At 57.6% G+C, this 22843-nt stretch overlaps 3 protein-coding genes across 3 annotated transcripts; all 3 read right to left on the bottom strand.

Annotated features, from left to right (window-relative positions):
• Positions 1-1875: 1875 nt before the first annotated feature.
• On the bottom strand, positions 1876-6158 carry LOC103758340 (carboxypeptidase N subunit 2-like). The gene is made up of 3 exons (XM_029960741.1): positions 6028-6158; positions 2634-4520; positions 1876-2112 (listed from the first exon to the last, which is right to left on the bottom strand). The coding sequence occupies exons 2-3, from the start codon at positions 4515-4517 to the stop codon at positions 1876-1878; spliced, it is 2121 nt and encodes a 706-aa protein (XP_029816601.1). The 5' UTR covers positions 4518-4520; positions 6028-6158.
• A 2300-nt stretch (positions 6159-8458) lies between these two features.
• LOC103758341 (carboxypeptidase N subunit 2) lies at positions 8459-11158 on the bottom strand. The gene is made up of 2 exons (XM_029960807.1): positions 11017-11158; positions 8459-10252 (listed from the first exon to the last, which is right to left on the bottom strand). The coding sequence occupies exons 1-2, from the start codon at positions 11026-11028 to the stop codon at positions 8618-8620; spliced, it is 1647 nt and encodes a 548-aa protein (XP_029816667.1). The 5' UTR covers positions 11029-11158; the 3' UTR covers positions 8459-8617.
• Positions 11159-12789: 1631 nt separating this feature from the next.
• LOC115307585 (leucine-rich repeat-containing protein 15-like) lies at positions 12790-17184 on the bottom strand. The gene is made up of 2 exons (XM_029960806.1): positions 17088-17184; positions 12790-15473 (listed from the first exon to the last, which is right to left on the bottom strand). Exon 2 carries the CDS (start codon positions 15466-15468, stop codon positions 13696-13698), a length of 1773 nt encoding a protein of 590 aa, XP_029816666.1. The 5' UTR covers positions 15469-15473; positions 17088-17184; the 3' UTR covers positions 12790-13695.
• Positions 17185-22843: the final 5659 nt, after the last annotated feature.

Raw genomic sequence — 22843 nt, forward strand, 5'->3', positions numbered from 1 at the left:
CTAAATCAAGTATTAAGCCGAGTCCATCTGGACTGCCAGAAAAAACACTCCCTCTCCCTCATCTGTATCTCATTACCTGCCGTGCCAGCCCCAGTCCCCGAGCCACTCGCTCCATCCCGCCCAGATGTGCTGCCCTGCTCGCCTCCCGTATTTCACAGCCGTCAGCAGGACTTCAAGGAATAGCCGAAGGGCCTGTAACACTGCACGGGTTCTTAGCAAAGAGGTATATCCAGGTCCCTAATGCATAGCTGCAGGCACATACCCTAACACAAAGCCCCTTTCCCCCTTCCCCGGTCTTACACCAGGCAAGGGAACTGGGCCCAGGGAACGGGGCACCAGGCTCAGGGCTTGCTGGCAAGGAGGTTTCTGAGCTGCTTTTCTGTTTTTCCTTGCAAAACACATGTCCAGACTATTGATTTTCAGGGACTCTCCCCTTGGGACCCCGCAAAGCCAGGCAGCCCCACAACAGGGGAAGGGCATCCAAAGGCAGGACAGGACAGAGCAGGTGCCGGTGGCAAAGGCAAGGAGTTGAAGACAGACACCTGCAACTCTAGAAACTGGAGTGATTGAATTTGGGAGCAGCTTACCTTGCACAGGGCAAAGTCAACACTGAGCCTAGAGCCAAAAAGCTACCCAGAGACCGAAATCAGGGAACAACTCCTGTGTTCATTGGCTCAAATTCTGGAATAAAGCTTCCCAGGCAAGGTCTCAGCACTTTCTGCAACGGCAGAAACCTCTCTTTTGTTGAAGTTTGGCACTTCCCTAGGCCTTACAGGAGCCCAGGACTGGAGGTGAAGGTGCACATCAACCCTTCAGTTGTAAGGAGCATTAGCCCCTTCCTCCTAAGCTTCCCAAGAGCCAGTGTCCAGCCTGCAGCAGGGGCTCAGCATCAGGTGAGGTCATGGTAGAAAAGTACATGGCTGGCCATGCTGAAACATCACTCTACCAGAGGGGCCAGGGCAAGCAGCATTGTCAAGAGGTTTTGGGGGACATGAGGTTTAAGAGGGGGAAGAAAAGCACATCTGTTGTCTCACTGTGTTACTGCCTGTGGAGGGTGTGCAGCCCTGGTCCTACACCAGTCTCCAATGGCTGGCACTGACTGGGGACCCCACACTCCAGCAAGCAACAGGAACACCCCACAGCAGGTCATGGCAAGAAAAGCATTGGGATGAAAATAATCCTCTTGTCAGCCCAGAGGTGCAGGTGGGGCTTTAATATCACGGAGGAGGAAAGAGAACAGGAGAGGGGAAGAGGGGAACAGGAGAGGGGAAGAGGAGTACAGGCACTGACACATCCCGTAATATGGCACGGGGAAGAAGACAGGGCGCGGGGCAGGAAGCCTTGGCATGTCCTTCCCCAAGGACCGCAGGTACCTTCCAGGGCTGGCGAGTCGATTCGGGCCGGGCTCCTAACCCTGCGAGCAAGAGTGGCCGTGTCCGCGGTGTAGTGGGTCCTGGCCGGAGTGTGCGGGGGCTCTGGCATTTCAGTGGCCGCAGGAAGGCGGTGGCAGCCACTGCCTGTGTCGGGATGCCATCTAGTGTCGTTTGGCAGAAGGGCCGTCAGGCAGGGACATCGCGTATAGGGTTCCAGTCTGCGAGCATCGCCGGGCGTCAGTTGGAAGGCATCCCAAAACGGCCTGGCTACTGGGACCCCTATCCTGGGAACGGCCTGGGTGTCGGGTCCCCCACCCTGGGAACGGCCTGGGTGTCGGGTCCCCCACCCTGGGAACGGCCTGGGTGCTGGGTCCCCCACCTTGGGAACAGCCTGAGTGCTGGGTCCCCAGCCCCAGGGATACGCACACCCTGCGGCCAGCACGGCTCCATATCCCAAAGAAGGACAACAGGCACAGCCCAGGTCACACAGGGGCAGCGAAGCTTAAAGTGGTGCCTGAGCTGGCTCGGGGGTCCCCGGATCAGCCAGAGCCTGAAGGCTCAGCAGCCTCACAGGCGGCCCGGGGCGGTGTCGTGTGTCCTGGTGAAGGAGAAGGGCGAGCATCCCCCACAGCAGCGTGCAGGCTGCCTGCAGCGCCAGCGCGGCCAGCCCCAGCGCCAGGGACAGCCGGCACTGCCGTGGAACTGCGCCCGCAGGGACCAGCCCCAGGCACGATGATCGCTGGGGGGCCAGGGGGTGGGGAGGCCCGTGCAGGGCGCTCGTGTGGTTTGTGGCGGCAAAGGGGTGGGAGGCATTGGGAGTAGGACGGTGCCTGCCGGGGCAGGAGCATGTTGGGGAGCACTGGGGGTGGGCTGGGTGCCAGCTGGGGACAAGTCCCATGTGGTGGCATGGTCCTGCTCCCTGCCTGGTGCAGGAGCATGGTGGGATGGGGAGTGTGAGGCCAGTGGGACCGTGCCCAGTGCAGCAGTCTTGGGGGATGGCCAGAGTGCCATGGAGGGGGCTGAAACAAGGGAGGTTTTGGGTGTTCCCTGTGGGATGGTGGCTGGCCTCTCCCTGGGCACTGAAAGAGCAGGAGGCACTTGTCTGGTGGTGGTTGCCAGTGGTCTGGTGGGCACCAGAAGAACAGGAAGCACATGTCTGGTGGTGGCTGCCAGCGGGCTTGTTGGCACCTGCGTGGTGGCAGAAGCTAGAGTGGATGGCACAGGTTCTGGGTGGGTGGCCCCAGGAGACTGTAGGCTTACGATGGCTGAAGTTGGCACAGCTGGTGATGGGCTGGTGATGAAAGCCCTGAGCGTCATGGTTGATGATGATGGTGTGGCAATGGAGGCTGTTGGCAGCACAGTTGTTGGTGGGGTGTTGATGAAGGTCTCTGGCAGTGCAGTTGGTAATGGGGTGGTGATGGAGGCCTTTGGTACCATGGTTGTTGATGGTGTGGTGATGAAGGACTTGGGCACGTTGGTTGTTGATGGGCTGTTGCTTAAGGCCTTCTGAAGCACAGCTGATGGTGGGGTGGTGACAAAGGCCTTAGATGGCACAGTTGGCAATGGAGTGCTGAAGGTGCCCTCCGTTGGGACAGTTGGCAACATAGCAGAGGTGACCACAGCTGACAGAACAGTTGTCAATGTCCTGATGGGAAAGGCTGCCAATGACAGCAAGGTTGGCATTGCTGTGGACGAGCCTCCAAGTGATGGCAAAGTTGACATCCTTTGTGATGATGTGGAGTTAAATGGCAGAGATGGGATAAAAGAAGCTGAAAGAGGCAGAGTAGCTGGGCAAATTAAGTGGTCATCCCTCAGCAATGTAACTGCTTGCCCTGCCAGATGGGGTGGGCTCTTGCATGAGACTTGGGTGGACAATTTGATCTTCTCACTGTTACTCAGGATCCAGCTGTGCAGGGAGCAGAGGTTGCAATCACATCTCCATGGGTTACCACTCAGATACACTGAGCTGAGCTTCTTCAGGGGGTCCAGGAGCCCTCGGGGAACACTCTCCAGCTGGTTCTTTCGAAGGTTGAGGGTTTTCAGATTTGGGAGAGAAGCAAAGACCTCTTCATCCAGAGCAGAGAGCTGATTTGTGTCCAGCTGGAGGTCCAGAAGCTTGCTGAGCCCAGTGAAGGCTCCTCTTGGCAGGGCTAACAGCTGGTTGTGGGACAAGATGAGTTTTCCAAGGGATGTGAGGTTGACAAAGATGCCATCTGGAAGTGTGGCCAAACTGTTCCTGCCCAGGTCCAGCTCCCGTAAGTGTGGCATGGTGTCAAAAAGGCAGCAGGGGAGCTCCATGATATGGTTTGAACCCAGAGTCAGCAGCTTCAATTTGTTTAAACCAAAAAAGCCCTGAGGTGGGAGAACCCTGATGAGATTGTTGTCCAAGAGGAGTTTCTCCAGGTGAGGCAGGCTTCTCAGGAACATGGGTGGCAGCGCCCTGAGCCTGTTGCTCTGGAGGCTGAGCTCCAGCAGCTCCATCTGGCTGTCCAACAGTCCCTCTGGGAGGTCTTGCAACTCATTCTCATACAGCCGGAGGACCTGCAGCCGGGTAAGTTTGCTAAAAGCATTCCCAGGAAGAGTTGTGATCCTGTTTCTAGACAGGTCCAAAAAGGTTAAATTGATGAGAGAATCAAAAATGCCTTCTGGAAGAGAAGGGATTGCATTGATGTGCAGGGAGAGCTCTCCCAAATTTTCCAGCCCATCAAAGAGGCCTTTGGGGATGTATCTGAGTTGGCTGTCTCTCAGCTCCAGCCTCTGTAAGCTTGGGAGGTTTTGGAAAGTGCCCACAGATAGTTCTTCTAATGAGGCACCAGAGATATCCAAGTCCCTCAGCTTGTCCAGGTTATCAAAGGCTCCAGGTTCAACTGTCTTGATCTTGTTGCCAATAAACAAAATCTTGATCAGATTGGGCATGTACCTGAAGGCACCTTTCCTTATAGCAGTGATGCTGGTTTGCACAAAGATCATTTCAGAAACGAAGGGCTTTGCAATCTTTGGGATCTCTTTGACATCATTTTTTGTCCCTCTGTAGACCTGCTGGTAGTCTTTGGGCATTTCATATGGATCTTCACCCAGGATTTGATCTTGGCATTTATGGGGATGGAAGGAGAGGAAGAAAAGGAAAAGGAAATGCTGGTACATTGTCTTGAAAAAAAAAAAGGGTTTAAAAAAATCAGTTATGAAGAACAAAAAACCTGTGTTCACAGCTCATGAATTGTGGCATCACACTGTTGTTCAGCTCTTGGGACTCTTCTACTCATATATCATAACTCATTCAATAAGAGAGACCATACAAGCAAACACACACTGCATTTAGATGAGTTCACTGCTGTGGTACAGAGGGATGGGGAGGGAGAGCGAGCCAGCTCATGACTTGGCACTGGCAGATGCTCCAGGGGGACAAGGGCTGGACAGTGTGTTCTCTGCCCTCCTTCTCCCATGTCTCAGCTGCAGGCTTGGTGTCTGCCTGGGTGAAGAAGGCAAAGTGCTGCTGCCCATTAGTGCTGCCTCAGTGGGTCCAGTTAGTCAGCAGGGAAACAGCCCATTCATGCAACAACAGGAGCAGTCAGCCCTGCACTTGCTAATGGGGGATCAACAAGGGTCCCAGGAGGCAGCCAAGACCAGAGGATCTTGTGTACTCGGAATTTCCACACCATGCTGGGTGGACTTGCTATTTCCTTGCTGCTTCTCTCAGTTCAGGGCAATCATTTAAAACATGGCTCCTAAGCATCTCCTTTTCAGGATTCTTGCTAATTGCACCATATTTTGGCCTTAGTTGTGCAGCTCTGTCGGACAGAAATGAGCAGCAACCAAGCTTTAGAGCAAGGCTTGTTAAAACACTATGAAATGTCCATAGATGAACTCTTTATTACCTAAGGTTTAGGGCTCTGGCCTTGCAGGTAGAAAGTGAAGTCACTGATGCACACCCATTAGTAGAGCCCACCACTTCCATGGAAACATTTGGAAACACTCAGCTAACACATTAGCTGGGGTTTAACGGCCGTGAGCATTGCACTGGGATCGCAGTTTCCAACTTTTGATTTGCAGCCATGGGTGGGAGCAGGGAAAAGAGCTATAGGTTGCTTCTTGGTGTCCGTCAAAACTGACATGCAAAAACCTTATGTTGGGAGGGTACATTAGCTGTGAGAAGTTTGGGGTTTTTTTAAATGTTAAGAGCTCAGCAAATACAGGAGGCTGAAAGCCACTGGGTTTGAAGAGAAACCAATGGGAGGTGGTGACATTGGTTGTGCCGGCTGCCCTGCAGGGTTGCCCAGGGCAGAAGCCATTGCTGATCCCTGCCCATCCTCTCCTCAGGGAGACTCAGGTGGAGGAGCTGGGGCTGCAGGTGTAAAAGTACCTGCTTCACTTCAGCTGCAGGAGCAGCACAGTGGGTGAAATGTGCAGGTGGAAACAGCTGGGTGCATGGGGATGAAAACAGACAGTTCTGAACTGCAAAGCTCTTTTAAAACCCTCAGTGTGATCCCTTGCTTGTCCCACCCTCCAGCAGTGCAGGGTCATGAAGGGGCGTCCCCATCCAGCTCATGGCACTGAAGCCTCTCCTGCTTCTTGCTGCAAGGAAACAATCAACAACCCCCCACAGGGCCCCTCCCAGAACATTTTAAAGAACAAAAAAAGCTTTTGTATCACTTACTTGGCGGAGCACTCACAGACAAGTCCAGGCTGCAGGAACAAACCACGTGTGGAGTGAGGACACCGGATGGGGGTCCCATCACCTGGCCAGCTCTTTATCTGCCCAGGGCCTGGTTTCAAGTGAGTTCAGGGCACAGGTCTGCGTGGGGAGATAAGGGATGGCCGGGGAGGCGGCAGCAGAGCTGTGCCCCGGTGTGGGAGGCCATGGCAGAAACCCCTCGGAGAGGACTCAGTCACGTACTCCCAGGCGTTATCTCCTGGCTCCACTTGACTAGTCACATCCAGGGAAACCTGAAGATTTCCAGGCCAGCCTGTTTTGCAGCCAATGGTCTCTGCAGTCCCATATCTCCAGCAGCATAACCCACCAGCGTCATAGGCACCACCCCCACCGACACAACAGTAAGCTGTTTCCTTCCTCAGGATTCAGCTTATGTAGCTAAAGGTGCAGTTCTGGAGCCATTTGTTTATGCTCATAATAGTGATAACATCTGTGGCTGGACAGATATGCCAATGTCCACGCTCTGTGCTCAGCCCCACAGCTCCACACCAGAGGGCTGGGGCTGAGTGTCCTGTCCTGCACCCTAACACAGGCCAAAGACCCTCCTGCAGGGACACCCAGGGCTGCTGGCTGGTGCAGGGCATCCTGTGGGAAGAAACACCCTTTTTGATGCAAAGACTTGAACTGACTGGGTATCCATCACTTCCCAACGGGTAACTGCACTGATTGCATTTAAACATGTCTTCTTTAGTTTTCACCTGCACTTATTAAGGCTCAGCTTGTGCTTGCTGGGCTTCATTGCACCTTACTTGGCAAATTTAAAAACAAACCACTGCACATTTTCAACAGCCTTACTCCTTTCCAACATCAATGCCGTATGCATCCAGGTACCCACTTGGTGCCAGGTTGTTCCAGAAGCTGCAGAGTGGCAGGAGCTGAAGTGCATGAGGGAACAGAGCTCACAACAGGATTGCAACCAGCCACCCCAGGCCACAGTGTGGCAGCTGTGCCAGGGTTTGGGGAACTGCATCCAGCTGTAGTACCCTTGGTCCCCGCTTGGAGGTGGCCATGCCAGCATCACCTGGGAGATGTCTGAAGCACAGTGGCAGTCCCCCATTTGGGAGAGACAGCAGGATGATTGTGCAGAATTGTATCTGGGAAGCAGTGCTGCCTGTCTGCATTGCTCCCAGGAGCATGGGGCTGGCAGTCATAGAACCATGTAGGTTGGAAAAGATCTCTAAGATCACCGAGTCCAACTCTTAACCCAGCACTGACAAGTCCACCACTAAAACATGTTCCTAAATGCCACATTCACACATTTCTTTAACCCAGAGGCTAAAGCAGGGCTGGGATCGCAGCCCACTGCCAGGGCAGGTGGGGCCAACCGGAGACCCTGCCCACCCCAGGTGGGCAGCAGCAGGGCAGGGGCTCCAAGGACACCCAGCCCAGCAGTGGGGTCGGGCCGGGCCGGGGCGGGAGAGGCGCTCCGAGGGGGGCGGCGGGGGCTCCAGAGAGGGATCCCCACGGCGCTGCCCGGCCCGCGGAGCCCTGTCCCTATCGCCGCGAGATGGTGCCGCAGCACCGCCCCACCACCACGCACAGACACACACGCACTTACACCCCGGTGTGTGCACCCACACCCACTCCTCCCGCGGGAGCACCCACCTTACCTGCCACCCCCTGCGTGGGCAGCGCTGCTGGGACTCTGTGTCTCTCCACGGGTCACAGAATCAGCATCACAGGATAGATGAGGGTTGGAAGGGGCCACTGAAAGTCATCTAATCCAACCTCCCCGCTGAAGTAGGGCTCCCTGGGGTGCATTGCTCAAGGCTCTGTTCAGGTGGCTTTTGAGTATCTTCAGAGAAGGAGACTCTACAGCCTTGCTGGGCAACCTGTTCAGTCACCCCTCAGTAAAGTTCTTCCTTCTGTTCAGGTGGAATTTCCTGCATTCCAGCTCCAGGCTGCAGGGATGCAAACCAAGCCCTGGCAGGGTATGGGGGGACCAGCCAGTGGATACCTGGGCTGGAGCTCACCCTGCAGCCAGGCAGCCCATGCCCCTTGCTGGGTAGTCAGTAGCACTCACCCGTGCTTCCCTTGGACATCCCAAAAACACGCCCTGAGAGTTATTGCCAGGCTGCAGCTGGGTGTCTGCAGTGCCAAGGGAAGCAGGGCAGGAGGTGGGGCTGGTGGGCTGCAGTGGGCAGAGATGAGCACACCATGAGCGTGCCAAAGAGCCACCTACTCACCACAGTGCACCTGCACCCACGCCATGCCATGCACAGCCCCAGACCAGACCCCAGTGGATCACATCGACCGTCACTGCCTCTCCCAGGTACACAGGCAGACGTGGGGGAACAGAATGATTCCTCTCTCTGCCATAGGAACTGGTTGCACAGAAATAATATATACATTTTAATTATATTTGAAATATACAGGAAACATATAGCTTGGAGAATAAATACCACCAGGCCAGCTGTTGTGGAGAGCTCAGTGATGGCTGGTGACCAAGGCAGGGGTAGCAGAGCAAGACTGGGTGCTGTTTCCCAGGCTGGCTCAGAGGTTTCCAGTGCAGAAGCTGGCACCTGCCTGAGCTCTAGGGCACAGCAGGGACACCTGGCGATGTGGCCTCATTCCCGCTCTGTGCTGTGACAAGGACACTGACCTGCAGTGTGCCACAGTGGGAGTGCAGCACCCAGGCACCCTGGTACGCCGGCCCCAACCCCTGCACTTGCTCGGGAGGAGGAGGAGGAGGGAGGCGAAGGCTGAGCTGCTGGCAGCTTGTGGCATCACAGACCATACTTACAGTGCCCTCAAGGTTGCTGTAGGTGCACTGTCCTGGAGCATCCCTGTCCCAGCCTTCCTCTGGGGGGACACCAGGTCCTCCCGGGCACTCCAGCTGCCCCCGGGGGACCTGCAGCAGGGACTGTCCCTGGAGAGCAGTTGGACTGGCACAGAAGGGTTGCCCATGGATGAGGGGCTCGGCAAAGCCCTGGAGCCAGTGCAGGAGATAGGCAAGGCGGCAGTCACAGGCCCAGGGGTTGTCAGACAGCCCCACACGCACCAGCTCATCATTGGCATCGAAGAGCCCCAGGGGCAGGCGGGCCAGGCGGTTGTGGTCCAGTGTCAGGGCAGTGAGGAGGGGCAGCCCAGCCAGGAGCCCTGCTGGCAGGCTGGAGAGGTTGTTGTGGTTCAGCTGTAGTGCTGTCAGTGCTGCCAGTCCCTGGAAAACCTCAGTGGGCAGGTGGTCCATGGCATTGTGTGAAAGCACCAGGGTCTGCAGTGCCGACAGGTTGGAGAAGAGCTCCCGGGGCAGCGTCTCCAGCTGGTTGCGACCCAGCGAGAGGTGGAGGAGGCCGGGTGTGCCAGTGAAGAGGGTGGCAGGCAGGGTGGCCAGGCGGTTGCCCTCCAGGCTGAGGACAGTGAGGTTGAGGAGACCAGTGAAGATGTCGGGGGCCAGGCTGCCCAGGGCATTGTGCTGCAGCTGCAGCCGCCGCAGCCCCCCCAGCCCGGCGAAGATGCCGGGTGGCAGCTCCTCCAGCCGGTTACCATCCAGGTGGAGCTCAGTCAGCTGGCCAAGTGCCCTGAAAGCGCCGGGGGGCACCCGCACCAGCAGGTTGTCGCTGAGTTTGAGGAGGCGGAGGGCAGTGAGTGGGGCCAGCAGCCCCTCTGGCAGCTCAACCAGGACATTCTGTGAGAGGTCCAGGGCCTGGAGCTGCCGGAGTGGGTGGAAGATGCCAGGGGGCAATGCCACAATCCTGTTCCCTGGCAAGCGCAGGTCCTGCAGGCTGCATGCAGCAGTGAAGAACCCTGGCTGCAAGGTGCTGATGGCATTGGCACCCAGGGAGAGCTTGCTGAGGTTGGTCAACCCCATCAGCACCCCAAGGCTGACTGCTGGCAAGGGGTTTCCTGACACCTCCAGCTCGGTCAGGCTGGGCAGCCACTGAAAGGCACCGGCTTCCAGCTCCTGGATGTTGTTGTTGAGGAAGACCAGCTTGGTGAGGGTGGTACTGGTGCCCAGGGCCCCCCTGCGGACGCTGCTCAGGCCTGTCTCCACAAAGAAGAGCTGTGTGGCACTGCCTGGCAGGCCCGCCGGGATCTCCCGCATCCTCTCGTCTGAGCAGAAGACTTTGGAGGTGTCGTAGCACTGGCAGGGATGGGGGCAGGATGGGGGCAGCCCCCTCACCAGCAGGGACCCCAGCCCCAGCAGCACGCAGATCACCAGCCTGCACTGTAGAAGGATCCAAGCCTCACCCCCTGCCTCAACAAGGCAGAAATCTGCACCCACAGGCAGGAATGGGGAGTGCTTCCCTCCCACATCTCTCCCCAGGGTTCTTACCCTCTGTCTCAGCCTGCCCTAGACTGGTGCCACCCTCACCAAAGATCCCCACATCCTGCGGAGCAATGACTGAGGTGAGACCCATGTGGGTCTGTGGAAGGAAACTGTCTTGGTGGGAACCTGTAGCCTCATGAAATGTCTCCAAGGGCATGAAGCCAGGCTCTGGGGCAGGGGAGCATGTGAAACACAGGGCTGTGCTGCACACAGTGGGTGATGGGAACAAAGCTGAAGGGCTGCTCTGCATCAGGGGCAACAGAAGTGGGCTCCAGCAGTTGTATTTCCAATTGCCCATCAGGTACTTCTTTTGCCACAAGCAACTAGAGCAGCATCAAACGTCCTCAAGGGATATTCAACCTGACCAAATGCCTATTCCCAGCCCATGGGAGGCACTTTTTGAGGCAGTGACCTCCAGACCTCTACCAGTCCCTCCTTACTTGGGATACCCGCCAGTGCTGCCTCATGGTGGGGGATGTTGCCCACCTCCTGCAGACACCGCTTACCAGTGGGGCTGTCCTGGACTTACTCTGACACTTGAGAGCAGCGCTGGGCTTGGCGTTTCCTTTCCACCACCTCGCTTGTTTTCACCAGAGCCAGCAGTGGCTCCCACCCGTCCCAGGCCCCCCAAACTACCCAAGCACTGTGGCCCCACCACTTACCGAATGTGGCATCGTGGAGATGGTCAGCAAACCTGTGCAGGTTTGCAGGGATGCTGCTTGCTGAGATGGGACAGTGTTTTCTGGGGCGGATGGGAAGCCAGCAGACGAGTTGTTCCTGCTGGGGTGGAGCTGCCTCTCACTGCTTATCGGCAACAACAACCCGTGTCCTTGGAACACTTTGAAAAATAACCCAACCCCGGAGGACTGGAGGTGAGGCCAGAGGCAGCCGCCCGTGAGCATCCTGGCAAGGAAGTGGGGTCTTGGCCCCGGACATCCACTGGCCCAGGGATAGTGGCAAGGGTGGCTCCAGTTCCACACTGAGGTCAGCAGGCTTGCTTCCAGAAACCCCCTAGGAGAGCCCCAGGACTTTATTAATCTCACTGGGAAATGATGCTAGAAGCATCTGTGTCACAAGAGAGGGGACTAGGCACAGCTTAGCAAGGCAAATGAAGGTTGGACTTTATAATGTTAATGTCTTTTCCAACCTTAATGATTCCATGATTCTGTGGGGAGGGGACCACTGTGGGACCATCATGGTGACAACAGGTGTTTTGCATCCCAGCCAGCAATGGGATGGCAGGGGACCCATGGACCAGCTGCACTCACTAGGAATTTCAACCTGCCTGGGGAAGCAGCACACAGTACCGTAAGGGCTGCATTGCAAGGGCCTGTATCGGAACAGGGCAGGGTGGCAGCACCGTGGAGGGTCAGGAGGGGGGGTGTCACTTTACTGCTGGCCTGATGGAGCAGACAGTGATACACAGAAAAACTCAGCTGACACAGCCCAGCAGCAGCCAGCTCTGAAGGGAGCCAAACAAGCTCCTCCCCACCCCAGCAGTGGATTGCACAGGACGCAGTCAGTGTCTCCATTGAGAAGCTCCTGTGGTCTCAGCTCACTTCAAGAGCCATCTGCTGCTGCTGGATGGCTGAGCCCTTCTTAGTCCCTCACCCCAGGCTGGAGTCCAGGGACCAGCAAGGACTCTGCAACAGCAATCCACTAATCCTCTCCCAGCCCCACCAGCCTGTACGGGCTTTCTCTCAACACTACAAAAACCTCTTAGGAGTGGAAATCAAGCACAGCCCCTGTCCTTGTTGGGCCATTCCCCTGCTGTACACCATGAAGGAGTGAATAAACAGTTCTTGGCACTGAGGGTGGACAAAAGTACTTTAATGGAAAGGTCACACATCAGCACCCAATGGCCCCATGACACAGTCCTGTGCACCAGCGTGAAGCTGCTTGTGCCAGCACTGCCTCCTGAGGTACTGTGAGCAACCAGCACTATGGGGTGGCCACTGAGTGTGACCCTTGTCCCATGGCAGCAATCCTCAGGCAGCCTGGTGCCACTGCAGCACACATGGAGGTGAGCTGGACTCCTCTGTGGCTATGCTACAGCTGGAGAAGGCTGGGTGTTCACTGGATGCAGGTGCTGGGCGGGCATGGTGTGGCACCCATTTATGAATTGCAGAGCAGCTAGTGCTTGCTGACCCCTCCACTGTGTGCTGCCAGCATTCCCACTGCCCAAGGGCTGTGAACAGGCAGGGAGACTGGGCACATACAGGCAGGGCACTCAAGAGAGGAATAAGAGTGTGAAGAAGCTTTACCAAGCACAAGAGGAACAGGGTGCTCACTAGCTGGTGGAGGATGCATGAAGTATCGAGGACCAGGGATGGGCTGCAGCAGGAGCAGCCCAAACATGCTCCAGGTGCCCAGGGACATAAGCACGAGAGTCTCTCCCAGGCCCTGCAGACACTTCACACCCATTGTCCCACTCCTCTCACTCCCTCTGCAGTGGGGCCAGTGCCAGGCCCCCCAGCACCTCATGGGCCTGAGGCAGGGCCATGGCACGGTCAGCACCAGCGTGCAGTGAGGGCTGGGGGGCTGCCCCTACCCCACTGATGCCAGCACACTGCCCCGTGACTCTCCTGGTTGGAAGCGCAGGAGGGGAGCAGGAGGATGCCGGGAGCAGGAGAGGATGCTGGCTGTGCTCTGGCATGCCCTGCCTGCAGGCAGGGAGGGCAGCTGGGACGCGGCTGAGACACTCAGGGTGTATCAGTCTGGCAGCAGCCCTGCCCCGCGGGGAACCCTGCCCGGGCACAGGCGAGTGACGGCGCAGCACAAGGACACGGAGCTCTCCCGGGGCGAAGGTGCTCGCTCGGCACGGCCTGATGGCTCACACTGCCTGTCCAGGCAGGGGCAGGGGGAAGGCATGACAGGGGCAGAGGATGGGGAAGAGGGGCTGGGTAGGGGTGAGGTTAGCAGGAAACACGAGAGCAGCAGCACTGCAGGGAAGGATGCAAGCTGAAGGATGGGGAAGTCCTGTTATTTGGGGTAAGCACCATCATTACCAGGCTGTGGCTCCTGGCTCAAGGGATCCCTCTCAGCACCTCACACCCTAGCTGCCAGATCTTGGGCAAGGAATGAGCACAGAGGATGCACTGGAGGCAAGAAGGACTGGAAATAGAGGGCAGCCACAGGAGATCACCCAGGGGGATGCCCTGCTGCAGAGCAGGGGCAGGGCAAAGCAGAGGAGGACAGTGGTCGGTACATGCAGCATACAGGGTGATGCTGTCCCATCCCAGTCAGCAAGGGCAGCTGATGCAGAGCCACTGTCATGTCCCTTGGCCCCACAAAGAGGGGATGCCCCATGAGCACCTCTCCCCTTAGGGTCTGCCGGACACTCAGGCTTCATTCGGTGCCTTCATCCTCATAAGCACGACCTGGCTCTTCTTCCTACAGCCATAGACCACCAGTGCCACCAGAGCAGCAAGCAGGGCCACACACACCAGCACGATGACTGCCACCACCACTCCACTCTGTATGCGTGTCAGCCCCCACTGCCCTCTCTCCTCCTCCTCTTCCTCCTTCTTTTCCTCCTTCTCCTCCTCCTTCTTTCCCTCCGTCTCCCTCTCCTCCTCCTCCCGTGGGGAGATCGGCAGCCCCGCCGGGGGCTCCGTCCAGGCGCCCTCTGGCGATGCTGCCTCAGAGCTGTGAGCAGGAAGGTGGGTGCTGGGATGGGAGGAGGCAGTGGGGGACTGAGTGTCGAGGAACTGGTCCCGTGGCAGCTCAGCGATGGGGGTGCCCAGCAGGGCAGGAGGCTGGGCACACAGCGGGGGTGTCTCACCCACCTTGTGGGGATTGTCCTCCAGCCAGCCCTGCAGGGGCAGGATGCCCTTGTCACAGCGCCAGGAGTTGTTGTGCAGCCTCACCTCTCGCAGGGTAGTCAGGGGGGAGAAGATGCCGGCGGGCAGGTACTCCAGGGCATTGAAATGCAGCTGCAGGCGTTGCAGCCCAGGGGTGGCCCGGAAGAGGCTCCGCGGCAGCGCCTGCAGCTGGTTGTGGTGCAGGGAGAGGTTCTGCAGTTTGGGCAGCCCCTCCAGCACCCGGGCATCCAGGCGGCGCAGCGCATTGGAGTGCAGCGACAGCTCCAGCAGCTCCCCCAAGCCCTGGAAAGCCCCCGGTGCCACCGAACGCAGCCGGTTCTTGCTGAGAACCAGGAGCTGCAGCTGGGTGAGATTGCTGAAGACGCCAGTGGGGAGGCTGGAAAGCTCATTCTCGTAGAGCCACAGCTCCCGCAGGTTGGGCATGGGCCCAAAGGCACTGGGGGAGATGTCCTGCAGGCGGTTGACATGCAGGGTGATCTTGGCAAGGGAGTGCAGGGGCAAGAAGATGCCACTCGGCAGAGTGGTGAGAAGGTTATTGGAGAGGTAGAGCTTCTGCAGATTGGTGTTGTGCACGAAGAGCTCCGGGGACAGTGTCTCCAGCTGGTTCTGGTGCAGCCCCAGCTCCTGCAGCTCTGGCAGCCCATCAAAGGTGCCCGCTGGGATCTGCCGGAGCCGGTTCTCGTAGAGCCGCAGCACCTGCAGCCGTGCCAGCCGCTCGAAGGCCCGGGGCGGCAGGCGGTCGATGTTGTTCCTGGCCAGGTTGAGCTTGGTGAGGCTGGTGAGCTGGTCAAACACCCCCTCCTGCAGCTCCTGCAGGTTGTTCCCGTGCAGCTGCAGCTCCTTGAGGTTGCTTAGGTGGGTGAAGTGGGAAGGCTCAACCTGGAGGATCTGGTTACTGGAGAGAAGTAGAGACTCCAGCTTGTCCAGAGGCTCGAAGACCTGCACAGGGAGCTCCTGCAGCTTGTTGCTGGCCAGGCTGAGGTAGCGCAGGTCGGGCAGGTGCTGGAAGGCCCCAGGGCTTATGTGGGACAGGTTGTTCTTCTCGATGCGCAGCCCGATGAGCAGGGAGGCGTTGCCGAAGGAGGCCTCACCCAGCTCGGTAATGCGCGTGTTGATGATCTGAAGGGTCATGGCATTCGCAGGGATGGGGCTGGGGACCGTGGTGATGCCAGCACCAGAGCATTCCACCTGGGCGCTGCGGACGCACTGACACTGCTCTGGGCACTGGCCACTGGCCAGCTGGATGCCCACCAGCAGCAGCAGCCACCGCTGCCAGTCTCCCTGCTCCATTGGGCCTGCAAAAACAAAGGTGGGGGGTTCAGCCCCTGCAATTTTCCAGCTCCCAGGGCCACTGCCAGGGGTGGGTGCTGCTTTCTCCCTGCAAAAGGCCACCAAGTCTGTGGCCATTCTGTCCCCAGCATGGCAATGAGGCAGAGGAGGGCAGGCAAGGAAGGTTGGGGGCAGGCAGGCCTTGGCACAGCCCAGGCAGGAGTGCAAAGTGAGACAGAGCTGGGGGCCACAGTGCCTGGCTGCCATACCACAGCTATTAGCGGCATCCCTGGCATCCCACCTCTCTTGGCTCCTCTGGCAGCCGGGAGCATGGTTTCCTGTTTTACAGAGTGTGATGAGCTGCTGCCAGCAGCACTGCCTCCTGGCATGGCCAAACAGCCCAGACCTTGACCAGAGCCAGCCTGGGGCACCCACAGCCACACAGCACCCAGGGTGCTGGGTGCTCCCCCCGGCATCCACGAGCACCCTTCCAGCTCTGCTTTGGCAGCAAGCGGCCCTGAGCGTCTTTTGCAGAGCCAAGAGCAGTGCCAGCCCCCACTGCCCAGGCACGCTTTAGCTCCAGTCCTGCAGGAGCTCGGGTCAACAGGACCCTTGCCAGCTCCCCAGCACAGGCTGGGTACAGAGGTGGCCCTGTCTTCACCCCATTCCCAGCAGAAGGTCTGAGCCCTGGCTGATTTTTGCCATGAGAGCAGGGTGTCTGTTGTGGGCACCTTTTGCAGGCTGGTCCCAGGGGTGGTGCCCAGAGAAGCAAGAGCTTTACAGTGAAGTTATCCATTCCCCCATAAGCACAGACACCATGGACACCCTCTCCTCCCTTCCTAGATTAAAGCAGCAGCCTTGTGCCAGGCTGGCATGGGGCAGCCCCCCTCTAACAGCTTTGAGGGCACAAGGGAGGGGGGAAAACCTGAGCACAGCTCAGCCAAACAGGCAAGTCCAGCAGCACAGGGGTGTGGCCACAGTGCCCCAGCTGGCACAGCACCCTGGGGTGCTGGAGCACAGCCCCTGCCCCCCTCCCTACACTCCCTCCAAGGAACATGCTTGCTCTCAGGCAGGGAGGAACCCTCCATAAGCCAGCAGTTTATGTTTCCCATATGGAAACAATCTGCATCCAAGAACAGCTTTGTTTATAGTGAGCCATTTATAAACTTCCCCAAAGGCTCAGCACATCAAAAGCCCAGCTCATGTCACTCCCTGGTAATGCAGCGCAGAGAGCATCCATACTGGAGAGACCTTCAGGAAAGGCAGCTGGAAACAATTGATCTCCCTTTTTCTTCTAGGGACAAAAAAATTACAGACCAAGAGGCCAAATATTCCCTACTGCTCAGCCCCTCAGCATCACACTGCTCCTAACATTAGCCCCCCAAAATGTTACTTTGCCTCCCTTAATTTTCTCTATTGATAATTTTTTGGGATACATTGCCCATGTAACTCTCTCAGCTCCCACAGCGTGTAAGTGGTCTCACTTTTTTTGGAGAAGCCTTGCAAGATAAACATCTCCATCAAAACAAAAGGTGCTGAACATGCAGATCCCACCAATGCACCACCAACCCTCGGAGCTGCCCTGGGAGTCCCCCAGACCCGGGGCTGCTCACAGAGGCAATAGCAGAGAGGAGACTTACCCGAGTGTCCTGCAGCCACGAACGCCGAGTGAGCACAGCCCCGTGCTGGCAAGAGAGCTGAGTGTGGTTCACGCTTCCCCTCCCAGTATATAACCCGTCCAAATCAATGAATCAGCACAGGGGCAGTGTCGAGGTTAGGGAAAGCGCTGGAGCAGAGCTGCTTCCAACTCCTATTTCCTCGGCAGAGCAAGCATCTCAAGGATGGAGTTTCCCTCTCCTGAACCCCCGTGCTCTTGTTTGAAGACAAGAAGATGGCCCCATGAACATGCTGCTCATGTCAGCCAGTGTAGCAGCTTGGCCCCAGGAACCCCCCTGGTCCCCAGTGGGACAGCTGTGTGCCTTCACTGGCACACTTCACACCAGGGCTGCTCTATGGCATAACCTCAGCACAAACACAGAATTTGTCTCCCCATCTATGGCTCCTGCAAGTGTCAGGACCTCCTGTCCAGGGCTGCTGGACAGGACCTCCTGTCCAGGCAGACCCCCAGTATACCGACTCTGCCCATGTCACAGCTCTCATTTCCCCTACAGCCACAGATGCAAACAGGCCAGGCACCCACGAGCACACACTCCAGGCTCTGTCCTGTGAGCACCTCAACCAGCCTTGCCAGGAAACAGGCACCACGCCAGGATCAGTGGCTATGCAGGTGCCAACCAGGGGTCAGGCTGCTTCAGAGAGCCTTCAGGCTAAGCCAGAGCACTTCCCAGTAGCCATGAGGAACACTTGGGCACTGAGGAACACCCATTGCAGGCATCCCTGCAACTCCAGAGCAGCACACACTGCCATCTCCCAGGAGCTGCCGCTGCTCTGGACCCTCAGCAGTCCTGACACACAGGTGATGGAGCCTGGCACACAGGGGTGTTTGGGAAGCATCCAAGCCATCCCATCCACTTCTTCAGGGGCACCTGATGCCACCCCTACCCTGCCCCCTCCAGCCCACATGGGTACACCAGGGTGCCCTTGGTCCCCACCACCTAGCCCAGGTCTCCCCACCTTGCCCACCTCTCCAGGGCTGTCCCAGTCCAGCAGCTAACGGGAACGGATATCCCGCAGGAAGCAGCTGAGAGTCACCATACGTGGCCTCTTTGGGCTTCCTGGAGCCAGAGCAGTCCCATGCTAACCACGGGGCAGCTGGAACTTGCCTGACCACATCTAATCCTGTCTGAGCCCACCCATGTTTCCGCCAGTTGCAGCAGCCCCTGCTCAGGTCCCAGCTGGTGCTGACAAGCTGCTCAAGATGGGAACAGCATGGGGCTGCTGCCAGAGAAGGGGGAGGAAGGCGGCCCCCGTCCCCACACCGCAGTGTGTCGTGCTGTGAGGGGTGGGAGGGTGCAGGGCAGTGGAAGGGACAGCAGTCCTGTTCAGAGAGGGGGCCAGACCAGGATAAACAGCAAACTGCAGGGATGGAGAGCAGAGTTCCCAGACAGTCTTGGAGGGAGGAGACAGGGATCGTGGGAAGATGGTAGGGAGTGGGACCTCAGCTAGAGGCAACTGCCACCACTGCCATACCCCCAGCTGCCATAGGACATGCTGGATGGCCATGGACCCCCTTCTGGCTGGGGAGTGAGCATGGAGGTTGAAACAACTCCCTGGCCACGCTCTCTGCCTGCTCCAGGGCAAAACCCAGACATTTGGGCACAGAGGAAGGGCACTTTGAAAACACCACCCCCCAAGTGCTCTAGCTCACACTCTATTGATACAGCAGATTTTCCCAGAACCATGGTTCCCAAAATAATCTCCCCGCTTTCTTGACAGCAGTGCAGCCGGAGGTCAAGGCTTGGTTGCTGCCCACTCCCTGCAGCCCTGGCATGAGAGCAGGGCTCTGGCAGCCTTATCACAGCCTTATCGGGCTCTGTCTGCCTGCTGCCAGTGCTGCTGGGCTCCTGCCCGCTCTGACTCACCCAGAAGCACACAGCTTTTCAGCAAGGCAAGAGAAACTAAATCCCAGCACTTCCGATGCCCAAGCCCAATTTAAGAGAGGAATGTCGGGTTCACCTCCTTCCAAGCAGTGCTGCCCCAGGGATTTAGTGGTGGGTACCCTCAAACACCCCGCCCCAAGAGGGGGGGTGATCAGGTTATGATCCCTACGGCCACGCAGAGTGCCCAGAGTTTCAGAGAAGTCTAGTTAACAGTCCTGACAAAAATCCACCAGCCTCTACCTGGGCCTTGGGAACCTGGCTCTGGCAGGGAAGGATGACTTATTTTCAAGACATTCCTAAAAATAAAGGCACAAGCCCGTGCACCACTCCCGCAGCCGGAGGTGAGTGCATGGGAGCTTGCCCCAGGCTACTCACAAGGCAGAGAAGCAGAGGGTGTGAGAGCTTGGGACAGCAGCACAGACACACCCCACACATCTGGAGGGGAGAGGCAGCTCCCAAGACAGCATAAGGATATGACGGAGGGTGAAATTAGCATTTTGCAGGGAGAGGCTACTCCGCATAGCCAGGAGCTCACACAGCACTGGATGGAGTGGAGCAAGTCTCCCAATGCTGGGGGAAAGCCCCACATCCAGCATTGCTCTGCAGACCTTTCTCACCTCCAGCCACACCAGCCAGAGGCTGAACTCCCCTGACCAAGCTTGGGATACTGTGGAGGCACTGCCAAATCCCTGCACCTCCAAGGAGGCTATGGAGCCCCAGAAGAGCAGTGTCACTTATTACCAGGGAGGTCTGCCTTGCTACAGGACAGAGTACCAGTCCCGTGTCTGTCTGTCCATGCTGGCATTGCTCCAGCACATCTCCATGGCGAGGGTGGCGGATGCAGCAAAGCTGAGAGGCTCTGAATCACCAAGGGACTCGAGACTGCTTGGAAAAATTCATGTAATCGCTAAAATTAGTAGCTTGTGGGCTTGGCTGGGAGAGAGCATTGTTCATCTGCCAAGCAGCTGAGCACACTCATCCGCTCCCCGCAGCCCCTGCTCCCCCCTCAGCCCCTGCTCCCTGTACACCTCCAGCTCCTGGCTAAACTGGCACCCTTGGTGGGATGGAACGTCCCCAGGCCCCACCACTCCCCACAGTGCAGTGCTGGGACCCCCCCAAATTACTTTCCACTGCTGTAAAGTGCCAGCCCCGTTACAAGAAACCCCCATGTTGGCCCCTGGTGCTCGCAGAGACCGGCTCACCCGGGGCATCAGGCCAAACACTGCTGAAGTGGAGGAGGAGGGTGGAGGGCTGGGCTAAGGGCCATGGAGGGGATCCTCCCCATGTTCCAGTGTAGTGGAACACCTCTGGGTCTGAGTGCTGCAGCAGGACCCACAGGCTCAAGCCAGAGCTGAGGGGTGAGGAAAGGGGCATTAGTTCCTCAGGGATTGGTGCTGGGGCCCCCCTACCCCTTAGAGAAGCACCAGTAGCCCCTACCTCATCCCATGCCCACCCTAATCCCCTGAGGAACCCAAACCAGAGAGCTCCTCAATAGAGGAAATGATCCAGCCCCAGTGGCATGTTCAGCTCCCTGCTCAAGGAATGCAGGGCCAGATGATGCCCTCTCTGCATCTGACCCAAGGGATGGGGTCATCCTGCTTTCCCTGGGAAAGTGCTTATGCAAAGTGGGAGCTTTGGGAGGGAGCAGCAGCCCTGGTCCCTCCAAGATGGTTGCAGGGATGGCCATCAGGCTAACCTCCATCCGAGCACCACCACAACCCTCCTGGAGCTCAAGGGAAATGGCATGTAGGATCTCAAGCACCAGTGGGGCTCACCCCACCAGCAGAACCGTCTCCTCCAGACTCAGCCCTGGCCCGAGCGATAGCAGAAGCACGCAGGGCTTGGCGCAGGCTCAGGGCAGCACTAGGCTGGAAGGAATGTGGGGCTCGCAGCCAAGTCCGCCTGGAGAGATAATCCAAAGCGGAAAGAGCTTGTCCGATGGGCTCTGAGAGGGGGGAAGGACTGGCTGGAGCAGGAGGCGATGGCGTGGGGCTTGTGCACTGTGAGGTGTTTGCTGGACCAGCTTCACCCTGTTCTCCATCTCTGTAAAGCCCCCCCAGGCACCAGGAAGGGCCCCAGTGACCTCTTCCCAACATCCGAAGGGGGAAGGGACCCCATCTCTCCCCAGGGGAAGGCAGTAGAGGAGTGTTCAGCAGGCTGCAGAACTGCTGCCAGCCATCACTGGCTCCCTGCCCCAAGCTTTTCCCATCCAGAGAGACACAAAGGCACAGCTGGAAGCCTGGCATGTCAGTCCTACAGCAGAGATTGCACAAGAGGGGCTGAGTCCAGTGGGGGAGTGGTGGGGGATGGCTCCGGGTGCTGCTGGAACAGCAGCCCCCCACCCTGAAGTGGGACTTGCCCCGTATAGCCCAAGCAAGAGGCTGTGCCAGGGTTTATCCATTCATAAACACCCAGAAGAGAAGGGAATGTGAACCCAGACTTTGGCAATGAAAACGGAGGCATGACACCTCCTTAGCTTGTCCGTTCCTAGAAGGGACAAAGCAGGAGCTTCTGGGCCCCTGACCACTGTGAGAGTCTGTAAACACTCACAGCCCCAGCCTTGTCCAGAGGGTACGTGCCTTTGGCTGTGTCTCCTCCCAGCTCCTCTGTCATCCATAGGAAATGCTCTGATATCAGGGCTGCCGAGTCAGCAGCCCCAGGCAAGACCTGCTGGTCCAGGCCTGGCAGAGACACAGTCAATGCTCCATAATGTCAGGACCCACTTGACCAGGGATTAGGTACCTCCAGCTCTTCCAGCCCACTGTCTCCCCAGACCAGCCTGGTGGCAAAGGCTGGGCAGTAGATCATGGAGGCCTGGGCTGCAGGAAGGGAGAAAAACCTTTCCTATTCAGTGGCAAGGGATCGGTGCCTTGAGGCAGCAGCCAGGCAAGGCTCCCCGGAGGGGGTCTGAGATGCATCTGCAGTTTTCCCAAGAACCTTCTGCTGCCTTCCAGCTTGCCTCAACTGCATCATGCTGACCTTTTTCCCTCTCCGGGAAAAACAGAGATGGAGTATAAATAAGGATATCCTTGGATTTTTCAGGCCAGGGAATTTTGCAGGAAGGGCTGAGCTCTGTTGGGCAAGAGACAATGAATCACAGGCACTCAAAACAGGACACCTCAGAGGAAGAGTTAGTAAAACACCCCAGGCTTTCATTGCTCCAGCCTTTTGTTGCCTGATGACTTCACTTCCCCGTCTGGCTCAAGCATGGGGAAAGCCCGATGACAGCATGTGAAGAGGAATCATCCTCCTCTTAGCACTTGCCTGTGTGCAGCCGCCTGCCAGAGCCCCCACGTGCCAGAGCCGGAGATCAGTGACTTCATGTGGGAGCCAAGGAGCAGCATGGGGGCCCAGCTGGCCCCTCTGCAGGGCTGGGGTGGCCAGAGGAGGGTTCAGAAAAACAGCAGCTGGTGCTGCCCCACTGCCCTCCCCGAGGCCAGACATCAGGGTGTCGTACACCCACATGGCGAGCAAAGGGGTGCTTTTCCTTAGAAATCAGATACTGTGCATGCCTGGAGCCAGGAGAACATTTCCTTCTCCAAGGAGAATGATCACCAGCATGGCTTGTAGAACCATTTCCTTGCTAGTCTTGATTATACTGATCTCCTGCTGCTGGAAGCAGATGCCTGCGTGGCACCATATGACAGCGCTGGAGCTGGCACAACACTAAGTGGTCATTACAGCTGTCCAACAAGAACCTAAATTTGTAACAACTGTCTCCTTTTAAACACCAGCATGCAACCACCCAGAGCCACCACCAAGAGAGCTTCCTCTTAGTTTTGTGCTTCTCTCAAATGTATTGCAATAAAAATTCTGGAGCATCTGTTTTCTGAATC

The sequence above is a fragment of the Manacus vitellinus genome, unplaced genomic scaffold (genome assembly GCF_001715985.3).
Source record: "Manacus vitellinus isolate BGI_N305 unplaced genomic scaffold, ASM171598v3 scaffold_29_pilon, whole genome shotgun sequence".
In the NCBI taxonomy this organism is placed as follows: Eukaryota; Metazoa; Chordata; class Aves; order Passeriformes; family Pipridae; genus Manacus; species Manacus vitellinus.

What these genes read in the sequence shown, in the direction of transcription:
- LOC103758340 (XM_029960741.1), bottom strand. Translation starts at nt 4,517, where the DNA reads ATGTACCAGCATTTCCTTTTCCTTTTCTTCCTCTCCTTCCATCCCCAT. An exon ending in CTGTGCCAACTTCAGCCATC is followed by an intron (nt 2,113 to 2,633) that starts GTAAGCCTACAG and finishes CTGGCCCCCCAG; the next exon opens with CGATCATCGTGCCTGGGGCT.
- LOC115307585 (XM_029960806.1), bottom strand. Translation starts at nt 15,468, where the DNA reads ATGGAGCAGGGAGACTGGCAGCGGTGGCTGCTGCTGCTGGTGGGCATC.